This window comes from Zosterops lateralis, assembly GCF_965231275.1.
Source record: "Zosterops lateralis genome assembly, chromosome: 2".
Taxonomy (NCBI): Eukaryota; Metazoa; Chordata; class Aves; order Passeriformes; family Zosteropidae; genus Zosterops; species Zosterops lateralis.
Genome location: NC_139763.1, coordinates 33869544 through 33891621, shown reverse-complemented (window position 1 = coordinate 33891621; position 22078 = coordinate 33869544). Strand labels below are relative to the sequence as shown.

General features: G+C 39.9%; 1 protein-coding gene across 6 annotated transcripts in view; it reads left to right on the top strand.

The window, feature by feature from the left end:
- Positions 1 to 10994: 10994 nt before the first annotated feature.
- HERC2 (HECT and RLD domain containing E3 ubiquitin protein ligase 2) overlaps positions 10995 to 22078 on the top strand; it is a 102987-nt gene continuing 91903 nt past the window's right edge. For 2 of the 6 annotated variants that reach the window (XM_083855539.1, XM_083855534.1), the window contains exon 1: positions 11677 to 12142. In XM_083855539.1, the coding sequence (XP_083711665.1) occupies positions 12071 to 12142 (72 nt within the window). In that variant the 5' untranslated portion in view covers positions 11677 to 12070. Of the gene's footprint in view, positions 11304 to 11676; positions 12143 to 22078 lie in introns of those variants that run through there. The other 4 variants (XM_083855537.1, XM_083855535.1, XM_083855538.1 and 1 more) reach the window with 4 other exon arrangements.

The following is a 22078-nucleotide window of genomic DNA, read 5'->3' as shown; positions in this document are numbered from 1 at the left end:
ACAAGAGCTTACTCTGAGCACCATCTGTATACGTCCATTCTTTCAGCCTTACAATCTTGCTTTAGATTTCACTTCACTTCTTTCTTTCTTTCTTGTGTAGTGAGCAGAAAGATGCGTGTACTTCTCAGTGCAATTCCTCCATCTCGCTTTGGGGTAGAATGAGTTGCATTTGAGGCATCTGTCTATCCCTTGTCACTGACACTAGAAGTAGCCCAAAGGACTATCTTAGAATGGATAATGCTAGCTAAAAACAATCCTGCCTGTACTTTACAACAGTGTAAGTGGGAGGAGAATTGATGGTCACTGATTATGATAAAACTATATGTTTCCAGAGTATTATATCTGATATTTTTGTATTTTATATGCATAATCTTGGTGACATACCTCCAATTATATCTTGTTTATACCCCTGTAAATCATTTCTAACTGATTTACTCCAGGTCAAACTTTGTGTCTGCAGTTGTATTTCTCAGACAATAAGTAAATACAACTGCATATTTCAAATGGGATTTCAGCTGTTCATCCTCAAAACAAGAAGGAAGATGATCATAATTTGAGGAACTCATAAAAGTAAAGTGATCTTTTTACCTATGAAATATTGTACATTAGTAAGATATTAACAAACGTCATTAATATCAGAATCAGAACTATTTCAATATAAATGTGACAGGCTGTAAAACAAGATTTACCTTTTGGCTCTACTTTCAAATTGCAGTATGTTATCTTCAAAGCCAGTTTTGATTTTCTCAGGTTCTCTTGAGGCTATGGTAATAAATAATAGTATCAAAAAGAAAAGCAAATTATTAGGCAACTGAAAAGAATTTAAAATGCCATCAGCAATTGAAAGAGTTGATGGTATGAGTGAGGCTAAAGGCTAAAACCTAAAAATCACTCTTGTCTTTAATGGTTTATGATGAAAGATAGAGTCCCTCTGGAAAGAAGTAGGAGCAGGAATCAGACCTTTCAGGTGGTGGAAGGAAGATGAGCATTTGGTGTTTTGAAATGCATGTGTATACAGTGCCAGAAATGCACACAATTACTAGGGGTCATTTGTGTGAGTGGCAGGGAAGCTGTGGAGGAAGGGCTCTGAGGTTTGTGATAAAGCAGGAGTCCTCCCACCACAGCATGGCTATCACAGCTTTCTATCACAGAGGAGCAGTCAGTCAACCTTACAGCAAAGGTTTCATAAATGGTTTCTTCTATACTGTCTGCAAATACAGCAGTAATTTGAAATTGATACAGATGAGAAGATTCATAGCAGCATTTTCCCAGGCTCTAATTTTCTTCACAGGAATATGAATAAGGTGGAAAGGATATTGGAGGTCTGATTTTTTCAAAAATACTGATAACTGGCACGTTGATTCTGATTTTTCAAAAAACTGGCATGTTGAAATGATGTATTATAGAGACAAATCTGCAATCTGGTTGAAAGGGGATGCAAAACTATGGCTCTGAAGAAAGCATTAAATGATGGGCCCAGGTCCTGTGCAGTGTTTAGTGGTGTTAATACTCTTGTACTGAAAGCAGAAAAGATAACAGGTGCAAATGCTGTTGGCTGCAACAGTTTATTGTGCTTGCAGCCAGCATAACACAAATCAACAGAAGACCTAATGCTGGAACAAGCTGAAGCACACATTGTCCCAGCAGATCGTTTTCCTTCCTGTCTGAGCTCATTAATTTTAGATCACTAACATTGCTGGCATCCCAACCCCAAACTCTATGGGTGCAACATACATTATTAGGATATCTGAAATATGCAATTCTCCCTTGAGGATAAAACAAGTTCCTGAAATTGTAGTAAGTGGGTTTGGGCAAAACAGAAGAGCTGCAAAAAACTCCCTTTATAAAAGGGCATGCTGGAAAAGCATAGATTCTCCACAACAGTATTTACACCTCTGTAAGCAGAGCTGTGGAATCAGTTGCCTGATTCATTAAGACAAGTTATTTTGGGCTGGGATATATTTAAAATATTAAAGGATAGACCTAACTATTTGTCTTTATTCCCTTCCCTCCTCCCCCATCATGGCCATTATACCTGGGATTGTGCTTTGACCCACCTGCCCTTGAACTTTCTATTCCACTGCTAATGCCTCTCCCAACACCCTGTAGCCAGGACAATTCATGGCAAAAGATCACCTTGTTCTAACATTTTTTTGTTTAAAGTAAGTTTGCTCTTTTTTCCTTATGAAGCATTTTTGTATTCTTTTGAAAGGATACCATATGGCTCTAGGTTAACAAATCCTTTATAGAAATACTGCTTCCTTTCCTGCTTAAATGAGTAAAGGTTCCCTATCAACATTCACAAAGGATTTCCCTATATACTGAGCAATGTATAAAAGCTAAAGTGGTTTTGGCCACCTTCCAGGCATTAGGAGAAATTCAATACTCGGTAGCTTCTAAATGGAAAGAATCAAAATTAGCATCCCACTTCCTTCTCATATATTGGGAGATTTTTCTTATGCACTTATTATTGGCTAAAGGTTGCTGTTCTCATCTCTGTCTAGTAAAGTTTCCTTCTACTGCAGCTGCCCACCCTAACTAAAGGGCATGAGACTTTTTTATTTTTGAGATCAAATGGATTTAATGTTTTTTCTCATTTTAGCAAATCACTTTCATTTTGGTTCTAAGTTTTCTGCAATGACCTAGCTTTGCAGAATAACTTAGGAAAAAGTTGCAACATTCTTGTTTAAAATCAAAATCTGAAATGGCCTTGCTGCTGAAAGTGTCTACTGAACATCCCTTCAGCATTTTAAATGATTGTGAAGCACTTGTGTTGCATTGTCCATTGAAGGGTTAATTTGCAAATTTGAATACTGATATTTGAATACTGATAATCTATTTCCATGGTATTAAGACAATTCTGCCCTCAATATATATGTTAATATAAAAATGATGATACATTTCAATTTCCAGTGGAATACCATGTTGATTTTTACCACCTTTAGCATTTCCTTGTTGTTTGGGTGGATTTTTAAATTACATCTTAACCAGTTTGCAAATCTAATATTTGTAGGTGAACAGTTTTATGACTATACTTTAGCATTGTAATAAATCTTTAGATGGTATTATTAGCTAGCCTTATACAGAATGTTCCTGTAATTGAAAAGGCCTTTTAATTGCAAGCATTTCCTTCTTGGCTCTTGGTTGAGAATTGTATCTAATGTGAAAATGATAGACAGCCTATGGAAGTTGCTGTTTTCTAATACATGGAGGTTGCTATTTTTTAGTATATGGAATATATATATAATTTTTTTCCCATCTGAATTGCTGACATATCCATTACTGTATGCCAAATGTTTTTAATTTCAAAAGGTCTGTAATGGATATCTGAATATCTGTGTGGTGTATGCTTCCAAAGTCTCATGAAGATCTGTCTAGAGGGCATACTCCACTTGGCGTTTCTAAAGCTACCTGGCAAGTCAGACAACAACATACATCTCTAATATTTTATTAAGTTATTATTTTGAATTGATAATTTAAAGAAATAACACAAAAAGCCATAGAGAATTAATTATTGTTGATGAGTTTAGAGATGTAGGATGAAATCTGATCAGACTGGTTTGGGCTGTAAAACAAGACTCCCTGGATAGAAACACTGGGTCTGGCCTGGGGGAAGCAAAACAACCTTTCTTCTCTAATGGAGGACATAATCTGGAAAGCAAGCTTCTAGGCCTGTGTTTTTCTGGAAGACTAAAAACTTGTGTGGTTAGCATTGTGTGAGTAAGGCTATATGTATGAGTAAGGTTATATGAGGCTGAATTTCTTAGTTTAATGAAGTTGATGAAAACGTTACTGGTTGCTTTAACAAAGACGGGATTCAGTATAATATTAAAAATAATTAACTATGCAAAATGTAATTAACAATGAATTCTAATTAGTTACCTGTGGAAATTGTGCCTTTATTGTCACAGTTTTTCTTTTTTTTTTTTTTTTTTTCACTCCTCTGTACTCTGAATTGCTTTTCCAACACCACCTCTGCAACTGGGCTGTGTCGGCTGTGCAATATACTGTGATTCACACAACACTGTTTTCACAAAGAAAAAATGTCACAGGAGAAGAACTTGTTAAAATTTTGACTGTAAGCAATATTTGTCATTTTAAACTGGAATAATAAAAGACAGGGAGGGGTTAACCTAATTCTGTTTAATGGAGAAACAACACAGTTTCCACACTAGAACTTACATGACTGCCCAGTAAAGGTAGGAGCGAAATCACCTTGGAAGTATGGGAGAATGTAAAGGATATAGGTTGGAAGGGAGATTCATTAGAGAAATGGATGAGAAGTAGCTGGGCTGTTACCACTGAAAATGAGAAAGGAGCAGAAAACCATGCACAGAGATGGAAGATCTGGTTTCATTGTTCTGAAGAGGTGTGAGGAAAGACAGGATACTGATTGCAAGAGGCTTGGGTTTCTAATCATGGAAGCCACTTCCTTTGTTTGGTTATTCTTCTCCTTACGTAAATAATATTTATTCAGTCATGAAAATGGTTAGTAGAAAGTGCTATTGTGATTGTTTAGAAATACTAGTGAATATTGGAAAGGAGGAGAATCTTCTCATGCCCTTACTGTCCTGTTTTCCCCTTGCAGACAGCATTGGTATGGCATAATAATATGTATTGACCAGTTTGAACTGATGGCATTCTTTGCAAATAACACAGTAAAGAAATAATGGGCCTTACCATGAGCTTTTAATTGTATAAAACTGAAATTTAGGCCAACTGCTCAGTTGCCTATGCTCAGTTCAGAGAGTATTAAAATAATAAAGGCTAATTGCAGGAATTTCTCACTTTCTTTGGGAAAGCCTCCATTCTTCAGAAGTAAGCCAGGGAATTCTTTGAGACTTGTTTTAAGCCTGAAGTGGACTGGATTTTGTGTTTTCTCTACAATAATACACAAAGGCTTCCAAACTCAGTGGGACAGCTCAACACAAATGGCTCTTGACAAAAAAAATTACAAACAAAACAGGCATTGTCTCACAGTGAGCAGCCAGGCGCTGGTCTTACAGAGATGGTTTTGTGTCCCATTCACATGCAGAACACTTCTTGATATTCACTAATGAGAGACAAAACCGCCCCACATTCCTCTCCTGTTATAACTAGAATGTATTCCCTAGAGCGCACACATTTAAAATAATTATTAGTCAGCAAAGATTTCATGCTGACACTGAGAAGGCCTGAGAAGAAGGTAGGACTAGATACTATTTTTATATAAACATAAACTTGCTTATTTTTGTCCCTTTTTCATTAATTTTTTTTTCTCACCATTTGTTCATTGGCTCTTATGGTTTTGTGTTTAGTTACTTGAGAATGCGATTGTCTCAATTTTTGAGATTGATCTTATCAATACTTACGAACTCATTTTCACAACTGAAATGAAAAGAAATATGGCGCTGTCCAGATTGTCCAAAAATATTTCTCTTTCTTCTGCCAGTTCTCCTTCAGATTCTTGTGATAGATTTACTTTATTCAATTAATGTCCTTCCCCACCTCCTTAGGCTGGCCTGACAGTGTCACAAATTGGAGGTGAGTGTACTAACTGCATGGAGGTGAGAGTACCATTCCTGCTACCAAACCCTACCTTCTTCAGCCTTCCATGGTTTTCACAGCACCACCATCCATTTTTGCCCTACATCCTGCACCTCTACAGCACCTTGACTCTTGTAGAAGGCAGTGTGGCTCCTCTACCACATTTACAACAAAAGACAGGTCTCCTGCCCACAGCCTAACTTTTTTTAAAGTCCTCTGTATTGTTTACAGGTGTTCCAAGAGGTGGAACAGAAAATGTGACCCCTTGGTTTTAGTGTGCCTTTTATTTTGATGTATTTAGTTTTTGCTTTAATCTACAGTAAGACTGAATTGATCTAAATATGCCTAGAAGTGGATACAAGTAAATGTGTGACTGTGTCTGAGCATGGAAACTAGATTTTTCCATGTCCAACAATTTCTCTGGAGCAAATAAGAAAGATGGGCACAGATTTTGAGAGACCTGTAGTGAATGTAGAGAGCTGACATCCCTTCTACCTCACCAGCTTTCTGCTCTGCAGCTCCTGAGGATGTTGGTGTCATTAAGGCAAGGCCATCATAGAATCACAGAATGGTTTGTGCTGGAACAGATCTTAAAGGTCATCTCATTCTAAACCCCTTGCCATGGGCAGGGACACCTTCCACTAGAGCAGGTTGCTCAGAGCCCCATCCAACCTGGCCATAAACACTTCCAGGGATGGGGCATTCACAGCTTCTCTGGGCAACCTGTGCTAGTGCCTCAATACCCTCACAGGGAAGAATTTCTTCCTAATATCTGACTGGGGTGTGCATTTGAAAATCCATCAGATCCACTTGATCACTATCTCGGGTGTAAAGCAGGTTGCTTGAGCAAGCTGCAACACTAAGGATGATGCCTGGAGAACTAGTTTGCAGGATCATATAATCCAGCTTTAAGATGCAAATATGCTTCAGGAGAGTGAAGCACAAGGCTTGGAGTGGAAACATTTCAACAGTTTCTCTTGAACTTGCCTTCTGAAGTCTGTCAGACCTTCATTACCTTGGTCAGTCTGAAGTGATACAGCTCGCCATCATTATGTAAATAACATCAGAATAACAGCTATTGGTGGACTTAATACTGCAAATACTCTGTATAAAGACAAACTTCAAGTTCCTGAAACTTGACATTTTCTGATTATTTGAAAATAAAATTATTTTTAATAATGTTATCAAATAAATTATTCATGTAGCCAGACATACTTTCTCTCTGGAAAATGTGGCAGGTGCTTTTTTTTTTAATAATTGAGAATGCTATTTGATATTGCCCCATGCTATTACAGTGCATTTCAAATGGAAAAAAAAATGTTCATCAGAAGTGAAATCTAAATCTGGAAATACAAAAAAGTCCATAAATTCTTCATAAGTATCTCCAGCTTTGAATTTCCATGGTTACTGCACCCATATATGATTTTTATTGAAGTGCGTGTGCACCTGCTAATTGGACCAGTGTGCACCTGCTAATTGGACCAGTGATTCAAAATTAATGAGTTTGATTGTTGAGTACTTTTCAAATTCCTTACATCAGGAGTTCCAGCAAAGGCTATTGCCATTTTTTATTTAATTAAAGTAGGAAAACTTCTGGGCATCAATGTAGACTGTCTAAAGATGATCATCTTGAAAAGCCAAACCAGAACTAGCAGTGAATGTTGCATATGCAAATTATCTTATTTAGGTATGAGTTGCAAATAATTTAAACAAGCAGTAGGCAGAATCAGTGGGCACTGCAGTTTCAAGCAAGTTTTCATAATTCCTTTTAGATTGGGCACTATACAAAAAATATAGACTCATAAAATATCCTGAGTTGGAAGGGACCCATATCCATCATTGAATCCAACTCCCAGCCCTGCACAGGACACCCCCAAGAGTTACAGCCCGACACTGTTACAGCCTGACACTGCTGTCCGAACAGCACTTCCTGAACTCTGTCAGGCTTGGTGCTGTGACCACTTTCACAGGGAGCCTGTTCTGGTGTCCAGCCACCCTCTGGGTGAAAACCTTTTTCTTAATACCCAACATAAACCTCCCCTGGCAACTTCAGGCCATTTCCTTGGGTCTTGTCACTAACCAATACAAGGAACTGTGTCTGCCCCTCCTCTTCCCTTCATAAGGAAGCTGTAGACTGCAATGAAGTCTCCCCTCTGTCTCTTCTTCTCCTGGCAGAAGAGATGGAGTGACCTCAGGGCCTACTCATACAGCTTCCCCTCAAGGCCCTTCACCATCATTATGTCCCTCTTTTGGACATTCTCTAAGAGCTTTATATCTTTTGTATATTGCAGTGCCCAAAACCGCACACAATATTCAAGGTGAGGCCGCCCCAGTGCAGAGCAGAGCAGGACAATCCCCTCCTTTGCACAGCTGGCCATGCTGTGCCTGATGCACCCCAGTGCCAGGGCACTGCTGACTCATGTTCAGCTTGCCATCAACCAGGATGCTCAGATCGCCTGCTGCTCTTCAGCATCTCCTTCCCCAGTTGAGATGCACATCCAGGGATGCCCCATCTCAGGTGTAGAATCTGGTACTTGTCCTTGTTGAAATTCATGACCCAGCCCTCCAATTTGTCAAGATCTCTCTGCAAGGTCTCTCTGTCTTTGGGGGAGTCAACAACTCCTTCCAGTTTAATATCACTGGCAAACTTACTCAGTAAAAGTCATTTATGAAGATGTTGAAGAGCACTGGCCCTAAAATGGAGCCCTGCCAAACTCCACTAGTGACAGGTCATCAGCCCAATGGAACCCTACTTACTATAACCCTTTGTGTGTGACCCATGAGCCAGTTGCTCACCCATGCATGTCTTTATCCAGGTGAATGATGTGCAGGCATGGCAGTGATGTGCCTGTAGTTACCAGGGCCATCCCTCTTGCCCTTCTTGAAAATATTGAAAATTACGTATGCCGGCACCTTCAAAAGCATTTTCACAGGGGACCCTGCTAACTAGCTCCCTGACTGAGCAGCCTGAAGTCTTCTCTCCTTGTGGGGGTGCTGAAATGGTATCATAGGTTTTTTAGTTGTAGGTTTGATGTGATTTGGACTTTAACCCTAGCCAGGCAAAGTTCTTGTCTTGGAGGGTTCTTATCAGAAGTTGATAAGAGTTACTAAGGCAACCTAATCCTCTGCCCAGGGTTTCGGTCATCCTATTGTATTTTCCCCCATCCTATTGTATTCCTCTCCCCATGTCCATCATCCCCCAGGCCCCAGAACCTTCAGGAGAGGTGTCTGACAGTGATTGGTGGGTCTCCCAGGACTCCATCCCAAATTCACCTGATTTGTTAATGTTGTGTATTGCATTTTGGCCTTACCCACCTGGCTTTGTTTCATTGGTCTTGTAACTTGTGTCCGCCCCCGAGATTTTGGGGGAACAAAAACCCCCTGTAACCGAGGCCGGGGGTCACTCCCCAGAGGCACAGGCCTGGAACCAGGGGCTGCCCCTGAGTTACCCGAATAAAACCTTTCTCCCTGAGCCTGGAGTGTCCCCTCTTTCGAACCACGGCCGAGACAGCTAAGGCAAAAGCACTGCGGAGCCAAAGACCCACGCAAAGGTACTGTTGGGCGTATCACAGCTAGCAGGGTGGCCCAGCTGACGCTGAGCTGACCTGAGAGACAGATACGCGAAGCAACATCTCCTCATATCCAGAGGTAGAGTTTTGATGGCACTTTTCCTCCTGCCAACAGAGAATTTAAACTGGGTTGCTTTGGGATTGCTGTGGCAAAGACAGCCACCAATCACCACTTCACTCATGACACCCTCTCAATTAACAAACTAAAAAGTCAAGGAGGACACCTTTCCTAGTCAGCTGCCTTAACACCTGCATCAAGAAGTTACCATCTGGGTGTTTTAGGAATCTTCTGGACCTATTTATACCAGCCGTGTGGCATTCCCACGGAACATCTGGCTAGTTGAAGTTCCCCATAAGGACAAGGGTGGTTGATTTAGAGGTGTCCCTTAGTTCCTTAAAGAATAATTCATCAGTGCTGCCATCCTGCCTGGGTGACCTATATTAGACTCCCAAGACGACATCAGCTTTATTTGTTTGTCCCTTAATCCTTACGTTCCAAAGCAGTTTTTATCCCTATCTGGATTATGTCAATATCACTACTTTCTTATATTTTCACTCTGCCAGGTAAGACAAGAGTAAAGTATTTCCCATCTTGGTGCACTAACATTGTAGGCATTTGGGAGGGTTTTTCAAAGGAAACTACTTTTGATTTGGAAAGATCATATTTTAAAATTTCTATAAGTAACTTGAGGCAATTGAGTATTTCTATATTTTTATATAATTTTTGAGGTATTTCAGAAATTTTGTAGAGTATTTTATTTCAAGTGCCTACTTTATCTTGATCCAAGAGAGGTATACAATAAATGACAGGCTAACTAGTTAGGTCACAGTTGCATTTTTATTTTGAAAATGAAGCCCGGAGAATCAAATTCCCTGCTTTATTACAATGCTTCTTACATAATAACAACTAAATGTTGTGTACCTTTGCCTGAATGCCAGCAAATAGTCTCAGTTCTGTTCACATTTCATTGACATTTAGTCTGTGGCTTCATGTTGGCCAAAGCCAACAATAGTCCCATCTGCCAAGTCCTGCTCTACATTCCTAATCCCTTAGCTGCCAGGGAACAGGGGTCTAAGTATTGTGAGAAACTTGACTTTTGGTTAATTTGAATTTCAAACTACTAATATACATCCCCAACAAACTTATGCTGAAGGATGATCATTTGCCCCAGAGCAGTTTCTCCCTTGAGGGGTCAGTCAACCTTTGCCTCCAGACTCCTGTCATTGCATTAGCAATTTCACATGTAATTCCCCAGCATCTTTATTCCTTCCTGTGTAGTGGCATCACTTTACTGTTCCCAGCCTCTGTTTCTTCCCTGGTTACTGAAGATGCAGAGGAGGCAGAGTTACTGATGTCTTTGCATTGGTCTTTACTCACAAGACCAGCAATGGCCAGAAACTGATGCACAGGAAGGTTTGCCTGAATATGACTGTCTTTACTGTGTGGATGACATTGCACTGAACAGACTGTGTTGTGCAGTCCCCCTCATTGGAGACAGCCAGGAAGCATCAGGACACAGTATCAGAGGCACGGTATTATTGGGGCTGGCAAAGACTTTGGAGGTCATCCAGGCCAACACCTCTGCCACGGCAGGGGCCCCTGGAGCAGGTTACACAGGCTGATGCAGCAGGGTGGGCTCTGAATGTCCCCAGAGAGAGGCAATCCTGAGCCCCGTGCTCTAGGACGACCCGGCCCGAGCAGGGAGAGGGAGCCTGGACCAGATACCCCAGTGCGGTCCCGTCCAACCTCACCCACCCCGAGGTTCTGTTCGCCTCCGAGCTACACGTTACAATCCTTTCTCGTCTCAAACATTTAAAAGCTACTTTTTTTTAGAAATCAACAGTACAGCTGCAGACGGCCCCTCAATGGCTTAAACAACCCTTTTTTTTTTTTTTTTCTCTCTCCGCCTGCCGGCCGTGAGGATGCTCTGGGGCCCCGCCCGCCCCGCCCGCCCCGCTGCGGACAGGATGTCCCGCCTCCCGCCGCCTCCCGATTGGCAGAGCGCGCCCATGGCGTGCGGGGGGCCGAGCTCTGCCCGTCGCCAGTAGCGGAGGAGCGGGGGAGGGATCGGCCAGCGGCTCCGCCGGCGGAGGGGTGGGGGGTGGGCGGGCGAGGGAAGGAGGGGCGAGGATTACCCGGGGCCGAGCGGGCGGCGGTGGAGCGGGAGCAGAGAGCAGGAGCCGCCGCCGTCGCTCCGCGGCCGCCCGGTGAGTGTGAGAGCCCCGGCAGCCCCGCCGGGTCGGGGGAGCGGGAGGCAGGGGCGGGAGCGCCGCGGGGCGGGGGCGGCCTCCGCATCCCGGGAGCCCCGCGGGAGGGGGAGGAGGGCAGGGTTGGGCTGGGCAGGGCAGGGGCGGCCCCCCCGGGTGCGGCGACCCCTGTCCGGGCGGGGCTCCGCCCGCTCCCCGCGCCCCCCGCCTGTCCCCGGGCGGGCGGGAGCCGCGGCTGGCGGCCTCAGGGCGGGGACAGCGGGGGTGGGATGGGGTGGGATGCTCCCGGGGAGGGGGAGCCCCGGGCCCGGCCGCCGGGAGGAGGGGGTGCGGGTGACCCTGATAATCGCTTTATGTTGGCCTGCGGCTTGCGTAATCTGCGATCAATTATTTATTTCATGCACCACTTACGGGGCTGAGGGGCAGCGTCCAGGCCTTTGGTGTGGTCGGTGCAGCAGAAGGAGGGCTGCCTGCCCACGGGCCTGGTAGGGAAGGGATGTGGAGGCTTTTTTCTGGGTCCAGGTAGTATTCCCAATGCCTGTTCCTCTCCCCGGGCGTATTCAGGGGATGTGAACGAGGGAGCTCCTTCTTCATGATATATTTTTAAACATCAAGTGTAAGCCGTCCTAGCCTGAACAAAAATAACCTTGTGTGGTTTACTTCACGTGCTAGATTGTCTTTTTTAATTTATTTTTTTTTTTTCTCCGCTGATTCCATAGCAGGTTGGGCTGCTCAGCCAGCCTGGAGAGAAGGCTGAAGAAGGAAACATGTCTTCTGATTCTTTTTGTCTGTCTGCTCAAGCAAGGTTTGACTCCAAATGGTTGAAGACAGACTTGCAGGTAAGGAGTTTGATGGTCATGTTGCATTGTGACCTTTCAGGTGCAGATCGAGGATGTTTTCAGTCCAAAAAACTGACAAGTAGAGGACTGCAGCTCTTGAGGTAGTGTATAGGTTTTCCCAAGTATGCTGATTTATAAGTGGTTTTGAAGAAGCACAAAGTTATTTTGAGCTGCAAATAGATCTGCATTTTCAGTCTAGTCCTTTCTGCTTTGAAAAAAGCAGGGCTACATATGTATGTTATCCTTGCTGAGTGCCAAAGCCCGTGGCTGAGTATGTGGCATTTCTGCTAGAACTATAAATTCTTATTTAGGCTGTTGCTAAATGTCTTGCCTGCATATGAGCTAGCAGTTTCATTGCACAGGAGAACTGAAGCAAAAGGCAATGGAAATGTAATTTATAGTTTGAAGAATTCAAATTAGATTTTGCTGTAGTTGTTTGCATTATGGGTAGAGGGCTCCTTTAAATTTTGTCCTTTTTGAAGGGAGTTAATTTTTTGTCAAAGGTACAAGGTTGAAATGGAAGTGGTCTTCATTGACATATGCCAGTGTTTGGTGAAAGTTTTCTTTTGTCTTAGAAAATTTCATTTAGCCAAGTTGTGTGATAGGAGGAGGATACTAACATGTTTTCTCAATTCAGGTTGTAGGGTTAAGTGGAAAAAGTAGAGAAATAGAGTAGTTTGGGTCAGTGACATTTGTTTTAAATGAAATGAGTAACTAGATTAAGTCCTTGTCTCCTTGCCTTCCTTTACCCAGATGCAGCATATAGATCCCTTACTTTGAATAACCTTTCCAAGTTTCAACTCAGAACTGTGAAACTCTTTTTGGGATGGGGCAGCCAGTGTAATTCTTTTGTTACTGTTAATAATAGTGCTGCTGAAAAACTCTTAAAAATTCCATTGTTGTGACTTTATCCCAGATTACCTGCTGATAGTCTACATGCTTGAGTTGAGTTGTTTTTATGGTTAGACAAGGATTTTCCCCCATGCAGTTGTGGTTTGAAAGCAGCCTTTCTCCAGTATTTTACATCAAACAAGATAAATTGGAATCAGGAGTGACAGATGTAGCCTAAGAGGTTCCATTATTCAGTAGATCTTGAATGTAAATGCTATGAAATGACAAGACTTGCTCTTGATTTGGCCAGATTAATTCTATTTTCATCTTTTGTTCCTACCAAAGTAAAAGTTTCAATGTAAAGCCAGACGTTTTCTCTAATGTAGTAAATAAAGATGCTATGCAATATTTTGGAGATAAGCATATTAAGAAATATAGAAATATTTTTTTGTTTCCAGGAGGGTGGCTTTTAGATTGTAAGTATGTTGCTTCAATGATTGTTGAATACAGGAAAATTTATCTGAAAAAGTGACAACTTCTGTTTGTAACACCTGCTGACTATGCATTGCCTTTTTTTTTCTTCTGTATTATCTGGAATGAAAAATGTGACTGTTAATGTGATTTATCAAATTTTTCCTTTTTTGTAGTGCCTTTTTTCTACATCCTTTTTTCCCCTATTTATTTAAACTTTTGATAGGAGGGTTTCAGTTGTCATTCAAAGTTTTAAGGGTTACATTCAGTTGTGTGTATAAATGCAATGAAATATTTGAGATGTATGAGACTGTAGTTTAGTTAATGAAGAATTCCTTTTAATAATAAAAATCTTCATTTGCAGTATGTTTCTATGAATAAATGCTTACTTATACAAGTTTTTCATGAGTAATAACAAGTTAGACTCTAATTGCAGAGTACTCCTTTTGTTTTTTTTTCCTCTTCCAATCAAGCTGTAGTCAAAATAATGAAATAAGAGAACAGTAATGATTTGTGATTTCTGGACACAAACATCACTTCTCTGGAATCTGAAGACAAGCCAGGTCTCCTGGGTATAATATAATTTTCTTATTAGGTTACCTGTTTTTGGTATTACACAGGTCCTCATCACAGGACTCTTAATTGGATGCGTGTGTTCAGTATTTTGAAAAATTGAGCACGTGAATCTTGAGTAGCATCTTTTAGTGTATTAAATGGCAGATGTCTGCTCTAAAGGAAAGGAGTTTTCAGCTCTGGAGAATTTTTCTATTACTATTACTATTTCTATTATTAATGGTTATTTTAGCTACTGGTTGACAAGCATGACCTAGCTGTGTGTGGTTATTTTTTTTAATAGGTATTAATCCTGTGCCTTAATCCTTTAAGTTCTATGTGTACTGAATGTGTAGATTTCTTACTGTGCATGTTTCTACTGGCTCAGCTGTAGAAGAGCCCTATTGATGTTCAAGAGACTGTCAGCAGGAATTGAAAAGGTGAACACAGGGGGTTGAAGAAGACGCACTAAATTTATGTAAAGGGATTAGGATGGCTACAAATTTTTTGGAATTGGACCCTGGAACTCTTCACTTTGCAGCTACATTTTTAACTTCTCAGTGTACAATAGTTTAAGAAATGAGTAGGTGACAGTCCTTGGAGAAACAGAATTATTCTGGGGAATTACCTTAGGAGACATACAGAGACTGATTATTTTTTAAAATAAATTCTGCTGCTGCAAAATTTGGGGTGTATAGCTAGGATTAGAATTAAAATGGCTTCATTTGATGGCCTAGTTTTCTCTGAAGTACTCTTTTTTTTTTTTACTTTTTTCCTTTTGTCAGAGATTTTGTTCTTAAGACTTGATAACTGGCAGTTATTGTAGATTAGGCCAATGAAATCTCTCTGAAAATTATCATGTTTTTTTTTGTTTTAGCTCAGGAGGATGTTGCATGAATAATGTAATACACAGTATTCTAGTACTATTTGCATTAATAAGTATTATATCATGGTATTAATACAGTTAGAAAAGAATGACACGTGGATTGTAGCATGGCTTGTGTTTAATCACCTGTGTGCATCACTGTTGCAGCTGGTGTCCAGGCCAAATGTAAATGTTTTTACTCAGTTTTGGGATGTTACTGCTGTGAGACAAAAGCAGTGTGATGTGCTGTGTTATTACTGTTCCTAAGTGAATATCAAAGGCACAAGTCCTTTTGTAGTAGCAGTGAGCCTCTGGCCTGTGAGATTACCTGACGTGGTGTGAAATGTTAATGGAACTGTAGCTTCACAATGTTTTTTGCTTACATTAATTTCTCTGAAACTGATCTCACGGAAAAGTTCTACAATGAACAATACTGTTTTAGGAAGCTGAAGTGCTCTACAAAGATCCGAATACAACCTCTAACTGTTCCATGTCTTTTTACAAACTTTGTAATTATTTGTATGATTTATGGCTGCTACTTTAATTTTTAAATGCTTAGAAACATTTATTTTACTTTAAAAAAATCTAAATTTCCTGGTGGAGCAAAATAAGATGGTATGTGTTATCTGAAAATAACAAACTGTTACAGCAGCTGAAAATTCAGGGTAGTTCAGCTGAATATGAGAACATCAGTATACAATATGTAGTATGTTCTCATCACATATGTCAATAGGATGTGCATGACATAACCATTAATAAAGTAGTCCTCTGAAGTTATAGAATAGGTGGATTTTAGTGCAGGCCACTTTTTCATAAGTCATTCTTAATACAGTCACTTAAAAAGTTAGTGAATTATTTCAATTTCTAAGATATTTATTTAGGTTTGAATTAATACATTGAAAACACCTACCTATTGATGACTATTACTTGTAGAAACCATCACATTTATAGCAAACACTGTGTGTAATGGGAAATTGTGTTTCAATGACAGTTCCTAAGGAAGACATCTTTTTTTATAAAAAGGGAAGATTAAAATTGTTTACTTAAACCTAGGTACCCAGTTTGTGGAATCAAACTGTGATTAAAATAATTCTGATTAAATAGATGTACTGTACAACTAAATTAGAATCTTATGCAGAGACCTTTAATTAGTGATGGATGAATAACTAAAAACTAGAATTGCTGTGAGCTAATGGGATGCATGCGTGTGTTCAAATGGAGTTTAATTAGGCTGCTTATTCTGGATCCTGTGGAGAGCTGTTGTGCTTAATAGCAGGAGTTAGAAGGAAAAACTTTCATTTTCCTTCAGTGTGAAGAAAAACTTTAGGCAACAGTCAAGGTGCAAGAGCTGTCTGCAAGAGGAGTATGAGGCATTTTCATCAGTTCTCATTGAGTTCATGGTTGGCAGACTATTTCTGTCATTATCTTTTGTCACAGAGATGAAAATTAGTTTTTAAAATGCAATAGCGACCTTTAAGAGTTACATTGGTTGGAAATCTTTGCCCTTACTTCAAAGTTACATTTGTCATTTTGATTTTCTTGAAAATCGCACTCTTCCAACATTTAGATCAGTGTCTTTACTTGTGAGAAGATGATGTGAAGAAATGATATCTTGGCTATTAAAAGCAAGAAATCCGTGAAAGTTGCCTTCTCTATTTTGTTGCTTTCATGTTAATCTTTGTTTTGGTTTTCTGATCAAAAAAATGAAGGGCTTTTTTTGGTAGTTCTTGCAGCAAACTGCAAATGAGGACTCCTTTGTATTTAAAGGATACAAACTTTGCAATAGCAATTTTCAAAAAGTTATTTTAAAAATGAAATAATGCTGTCTCTCTGAAATAAGTGATTTCCAGATGGAGGGACACACACTATATGTGGTGTGATAGGTTAGAGAAATTAGATTTAACACCTTGGTTCAACTATTTGGGCTCAGACAGACCTATTCTTCAGATACATAGTTTCTAGGTTTGAGGGAATTTGCATTTTTTCTTTGTGTGTGACTATTAACTGGTAACTTTTCCAGCAAGTGGAAGACCAGCACCCTGGTATTATGGGGACACTTCCAGTTTAACCCCAAATCTGTTGAAGTAATGTGGGGCTGCTGAATTTTTTTGACTTTGCTCTCTGAGCTTTTGAGCCCTGTGTTCAGGTCTGGTGATGTTGCACTGTGCTCTGCATAGGTGTGATAAGCAGCTGTGGTTTCAGGGCATGCTTCATTCAGCAGGGAAGGAAGGAAGCTAGGACAAAATACTAACACAACAATGAAAAAAGGAAACACAAATTGAATGGATTCAAAAAAGCAAAAACAAAAGAGAGACTTAGGAAAGGACTTATTGTTCTGTGATTTTTTTCATTACTACTAGGCTGAAAGTGTTTTTCGCTTAAATACTGTTCTAACAAGAAAAGTTTTTTGTAGTGTTTAAATGTAGTCTTTAAATTATGGCCAGTGGCTAATACATAAATAATTTAATAGAAGAACAGATTCTTCACTACCCTTGGCAATTCTGAGGTGAAGATTATTTAAGTAGCTTATATTTTAAATCCATCTTGATGTTCTGTGGTTATGAAGTCAGTTTCTTAAGTTTCCAGTGCAATTATATAATCAAGAATCCCACCTGAGTCAATCCTCGTCCTTTTATGTCATTTTGTTTTCCTGGCTTCATTTTTCTTGAGTTCAAGTTAACTTTTATGAAGGCTTCTATGCTTTCTGCAGGGAAGTTTATGAAACAGCATTGAGAACACAACCTAATATACTACATAGAGTTTGTCTAATTAAAATAGTTGACTTCAAAACAAAATCAGAGCTGCTGATTATTCTTAAAATAACTTACTGAAAGCAAAATCTTAGCAGGGCTTTGAGAATTCTCAGGAGCTTACCCAGTTATGGTTGCAAGATTTAATTTTCTTGAAATGGAAGGAAATGTTAACGCCAGTGTGTTATTGCCTAGAGTTGATGGGGATGGATGGGAATTTCACGGCCAGCCCTGTTGGAGGTTGGCAGCAGCATATGTCAGTAACCAAACTAGATACCCCTTGAACTTAATCAGATGTTGTACCAGACAAAATAAATTACAGTTCTACTGCAGGGATAAGATTAGCAAAAGATTAGAGTGGAGGCAGCCCAGTTTACAGTAGAAGTTCACTTTAAAGTCTCCTTAGGCCCTTGTGTTTTTAGTTTAGGCTAAGTGAGCAAGGCTGAGCCTTAGATCTGCATGGGAAATATGGATTTGTTGAGACACATGGCTTTCAAGTGCAGCGATCAAGACATGGTCTGGGGATGAGAAAGTGTGACAAATCATGGAAGAGGCTTGCGGTTTCTGAAGGTGAGATGTGTAGGAGATGGGTTGAGAAGAGGGCAGTAGATGTCATAGATGTCATGGGAAAGGACAGGGGAGATTTTTAGCATAGGGAGTGAGTAGGAGGATTAAGAACATGGGCCAGAGTTGCAAGGCAGTGGATAGTAGTGATGGAATATAGAGCTGCTGTTGTCCTGGTCTTTGGAAGGAAGCATGTAAGTGGTGAGGCAAAGCAAGGCCTTGAGGGGGAGATTTACAGAGAGTACATCACTGGTACTCCTGTCAGTTGCAAAAGTTCAGTGAAAGCTTCATTATTCTTAATTTGTTTACTGAGTTTAAGTTCATCCCTTTAAACATCTGCAAATGAAGTTACTAAGTTATTAGAGGGAAAGATGTTCATATGAATCAAGCAATCTGGTGAGAGAGACTTTACAAAACACAAGTAGCTGCTCTTGTGTTTGGATCTCTAGTATGTCAGGAGCAATGAAGACACCAAGTGTGTTTTTCTGCTCTTGCACTGTACCACCAATTGCCTTGTGAACATTCTTCAAATAACTTAGTGGGAGAAGTACCTTTTTTCTTGTCTTTTTTTTTTTTCTTTTTTTTTTTTGAGAACAGAAACCAGAGAAATCTTTTCAGATTTGTTCTGAACAAAGTTTTAGTTCTCTAGTTTGAACACTGAGATGTGTTGATAGATTCTTTATGAATGACTGAATGTGAGAGGTATTGGTGGGAGCAAAGAAAGAAAGTGATAAAATACTGTAGGAAGAAAAAAATGCAGGACTGGGCAGTTAAAGCAGAGACTTGACTTTTCTGCTACGCAGATGAATGTTATCTTCAGCTGCAAGTTTCACAAGGTCACAAATGTTTGAGATCGGAAGGGACCTCTGGAGGTCATTTGGTCCAATTCCCCTGTTCAAGCAGGGCCACCTTGAGACCAGTGCCTTGGTTTATGTTTGGATGTCTTCTGATTATCTCCAAGAATTGGTAATCTACAACCTCTCTGGGCACCTTGTGCCAGTGCTTGGTCACTCTCTCACAGAGGAAATGTATTTCCTGGTGGTCAGAGGGAAGCTCCTGTGTTTCAGTTTACACTCACTTCCTCTGATCCTGTCACTGGGTACCACTGAGGAAAGCGTGGTTCCATGTTCTTTATACCTTCCCTTCAGATTTTTATATATATATATATATATGTGTGTGTGTGTGTGTGTAGATGAGCTTTCCTCCCAAGCCCTTTTTCTCTGCCTTTCCTCATAAAAAAGGTGTTCCAGTCCCTTAATCATTTTCATGCTCTTTGCGGGGCTCTCTCCTTTTTGTCTGTGTCTCTTACACTGAGCCTGGCACTGGACCTGTACTGATGCCTGAGGCTGTTCCTCCTCAGCTGTAGGACTTTGCACTTCTTGTTTAGCTTCATGAGGTTTCTGTCAACCCATTTCTCCAGCTTGTCAACATGACCCTCTTTTGTATTAACCACTCCTCCTCATTTCTGTTGGCTAAAAGAAATATTTCTCTTAAGGGAGCTGTAAATTCTCTATTATGATTATGTAATTTTGAGATCATGAAAACAAAATTCCTTAAATAATTTATCACTTAAAAACTGAGACTTTTCTTTCACTTTTGGCTAATATATGTAGCAAATACTCGATACCTGCTGAATGTTGAGTAGATTAATAGTAATTTTGTTACAGCTGAAGTTGCCCTCTGTTACGACAGATGAATTGGTTGTAAATACTATTTCTTAATTATCCATTCAGTTGGTTTCTTTAATTATTGCTGTAAAGTCAGTCCACTGTTTCTTTACTTCCAAACTTGTTTCCTTTTTCCCTTCCCCCAACACAGCTACTGCTGACAAAATGTTAACTACAACTTGAGTAGTAGGCAAAATTGTTTATCTGAAGGCTGCTTGCGGTATTTGGAGAAGGAGGTGGAACTCTGTGACCTCTAGTCTTGGTGGTTCCTCTATCTTTTTGCAACATACCAAGAAAATTACTTTGATAAGACTTTGAACCAAACCCAAGGCCGAAGAAATTTTGTTTACTTTTTCAGTTTTTAGTTGCATGAAAAAGTTGAGTGAACTTTGTGCCATGTAAAAGGATTAGAGGTTGAAGTGGAGAATACAGTTCCTGATTCTGCTTTATATGAGTGCTTTCAAAAGTAATAAGTAAGTTTTCTGAAAAAGAGCAGTGCTACATTATGAAGAATCTGGCATTTAAAGCCTGGAGACATTTAGATTCTGTGGGCTGTAAGAATAATTTTCTATACCAAGGTGTTCTGAGAATGTAAAGTAAAATGTGTGAATGTAAAGAAATGTGTGAAAAGACAGTTTATTAGAGAAAGATCTTTAGTTTATGAAAACTGAAATTTATTATGAAACCCATCTGGAGGGTTGCCCCACTTGCAATTTTTCAAGCTTGTATTTTATCATAGGTTAGCATTTAACAGGTGAGAGTTAAAAAAAAAATCTATCACCACTAAATGAACCATAATCAGTGAAACAGCTGTTTGGCTATTTTACACAAGAAAAAAACTATGAAAAGTAAATCTCCTAGGTGCCCACTAAAGTATATGACCACATCTAAAGAAGGAAAAAGTGAACAGCACTTATTATTGAAATATTCATACACTGGGAACAACCAAGAAAAACAGTTAATGGCAAATGATTTTTTCATTGTTGAAATGCAACTTCAGATTATTCAAATTTTTAAAAAATGAAGCCAAATGTAAAGCTCTTAGCGAAACACAAATACATCCAAAAGATCTTTGTGCTGTTTAACACTGAAGAGCAGGGACTGTACCTTTCAGTATAGCATGGTCAGAGTTTGATTCTGGTGCTGTGCAATTGATAAATCACAGATAAGATGAATAATGTCTAGTTCACACTGCATGATTCGGCCCTTGATCAGGCAATAGTAAGTGACAGACGTACAATGTGTCAACTCATATTTTATGCTGCAAGAAGAATTACTGATATCATTAATACGTGTTGGAATGTATTTCTGAAGTATGCCATATGAAATCAAGGAATTACTATGGTCATTTAGTGTGTTACAGTGGTGTGAAAGCATGCAACTTGTATTTTAATTCATGTTAACTGAGATGAGCTGGATCAACAAATGTCTTCCCTGCTGCTGGGTGTGTCTCTTAAAACCTGTAATCCTTAATCATTACAATGTATTTTATTTGGAGCTATTTCCTTGGACAAGTGGACTTCTGTATAGTGGTAAATATTTATGGCACTTGTTGTGAGCCACATCTTTGTATTACTTCTCAGCTAAAACACTTTGAATTTGAATGCTAGTTACATAACACAAAAGATGCTTCTGAATATGCCTTGAGGAGGTGGTGGGTTTTTAAATTTTTTTAAATTTGTTTTTGTGGTGTTTTTTGTGTGTGGTTTTTTTTTGTGTTTTTTTTTGGTGTTTTTTTAGTGGGGTCCACTCCACCACTTTGGTGTGCAGAAAGTATTCTGTTTTTCAATTTCATGTTCTTCCCTCCTCCCTTACACTTTACAGTTGTGAGTTACAGCCTGGTTATTACGGAATTCACTTGGGATGTAGCTACCTGTTTTGTGGCGTTTTATAGAGCAAAAAAACAGCATCTGTAGGAGAGGAGTTATCCTGGTCATTAGGATTCTCCAAGGGAGATCAAAATTCCTAAATCATTAGGAGACTTGTGTTACAGCCAGTGCTTTTGTGAGTGGTTCCAGCTAGCAGAGTCTGTGTTCTGTTGCCAGTATTTGTCCTCTTGAACACAGAGTGTATTGGGAACTGACCTGGGCTGAGGCAGCCCTTTGCCCTTCCTCTGGGTGTCGTTGGTTTTAGGCTTTATCCTTTCCATGGTTCATCATGGGAGAGGAGGCATTGTAGCAGTTGGAAAGACGAGGGAGGGTTGTTAGAGATGCTTTTGCACAGCAGGACCAGATTG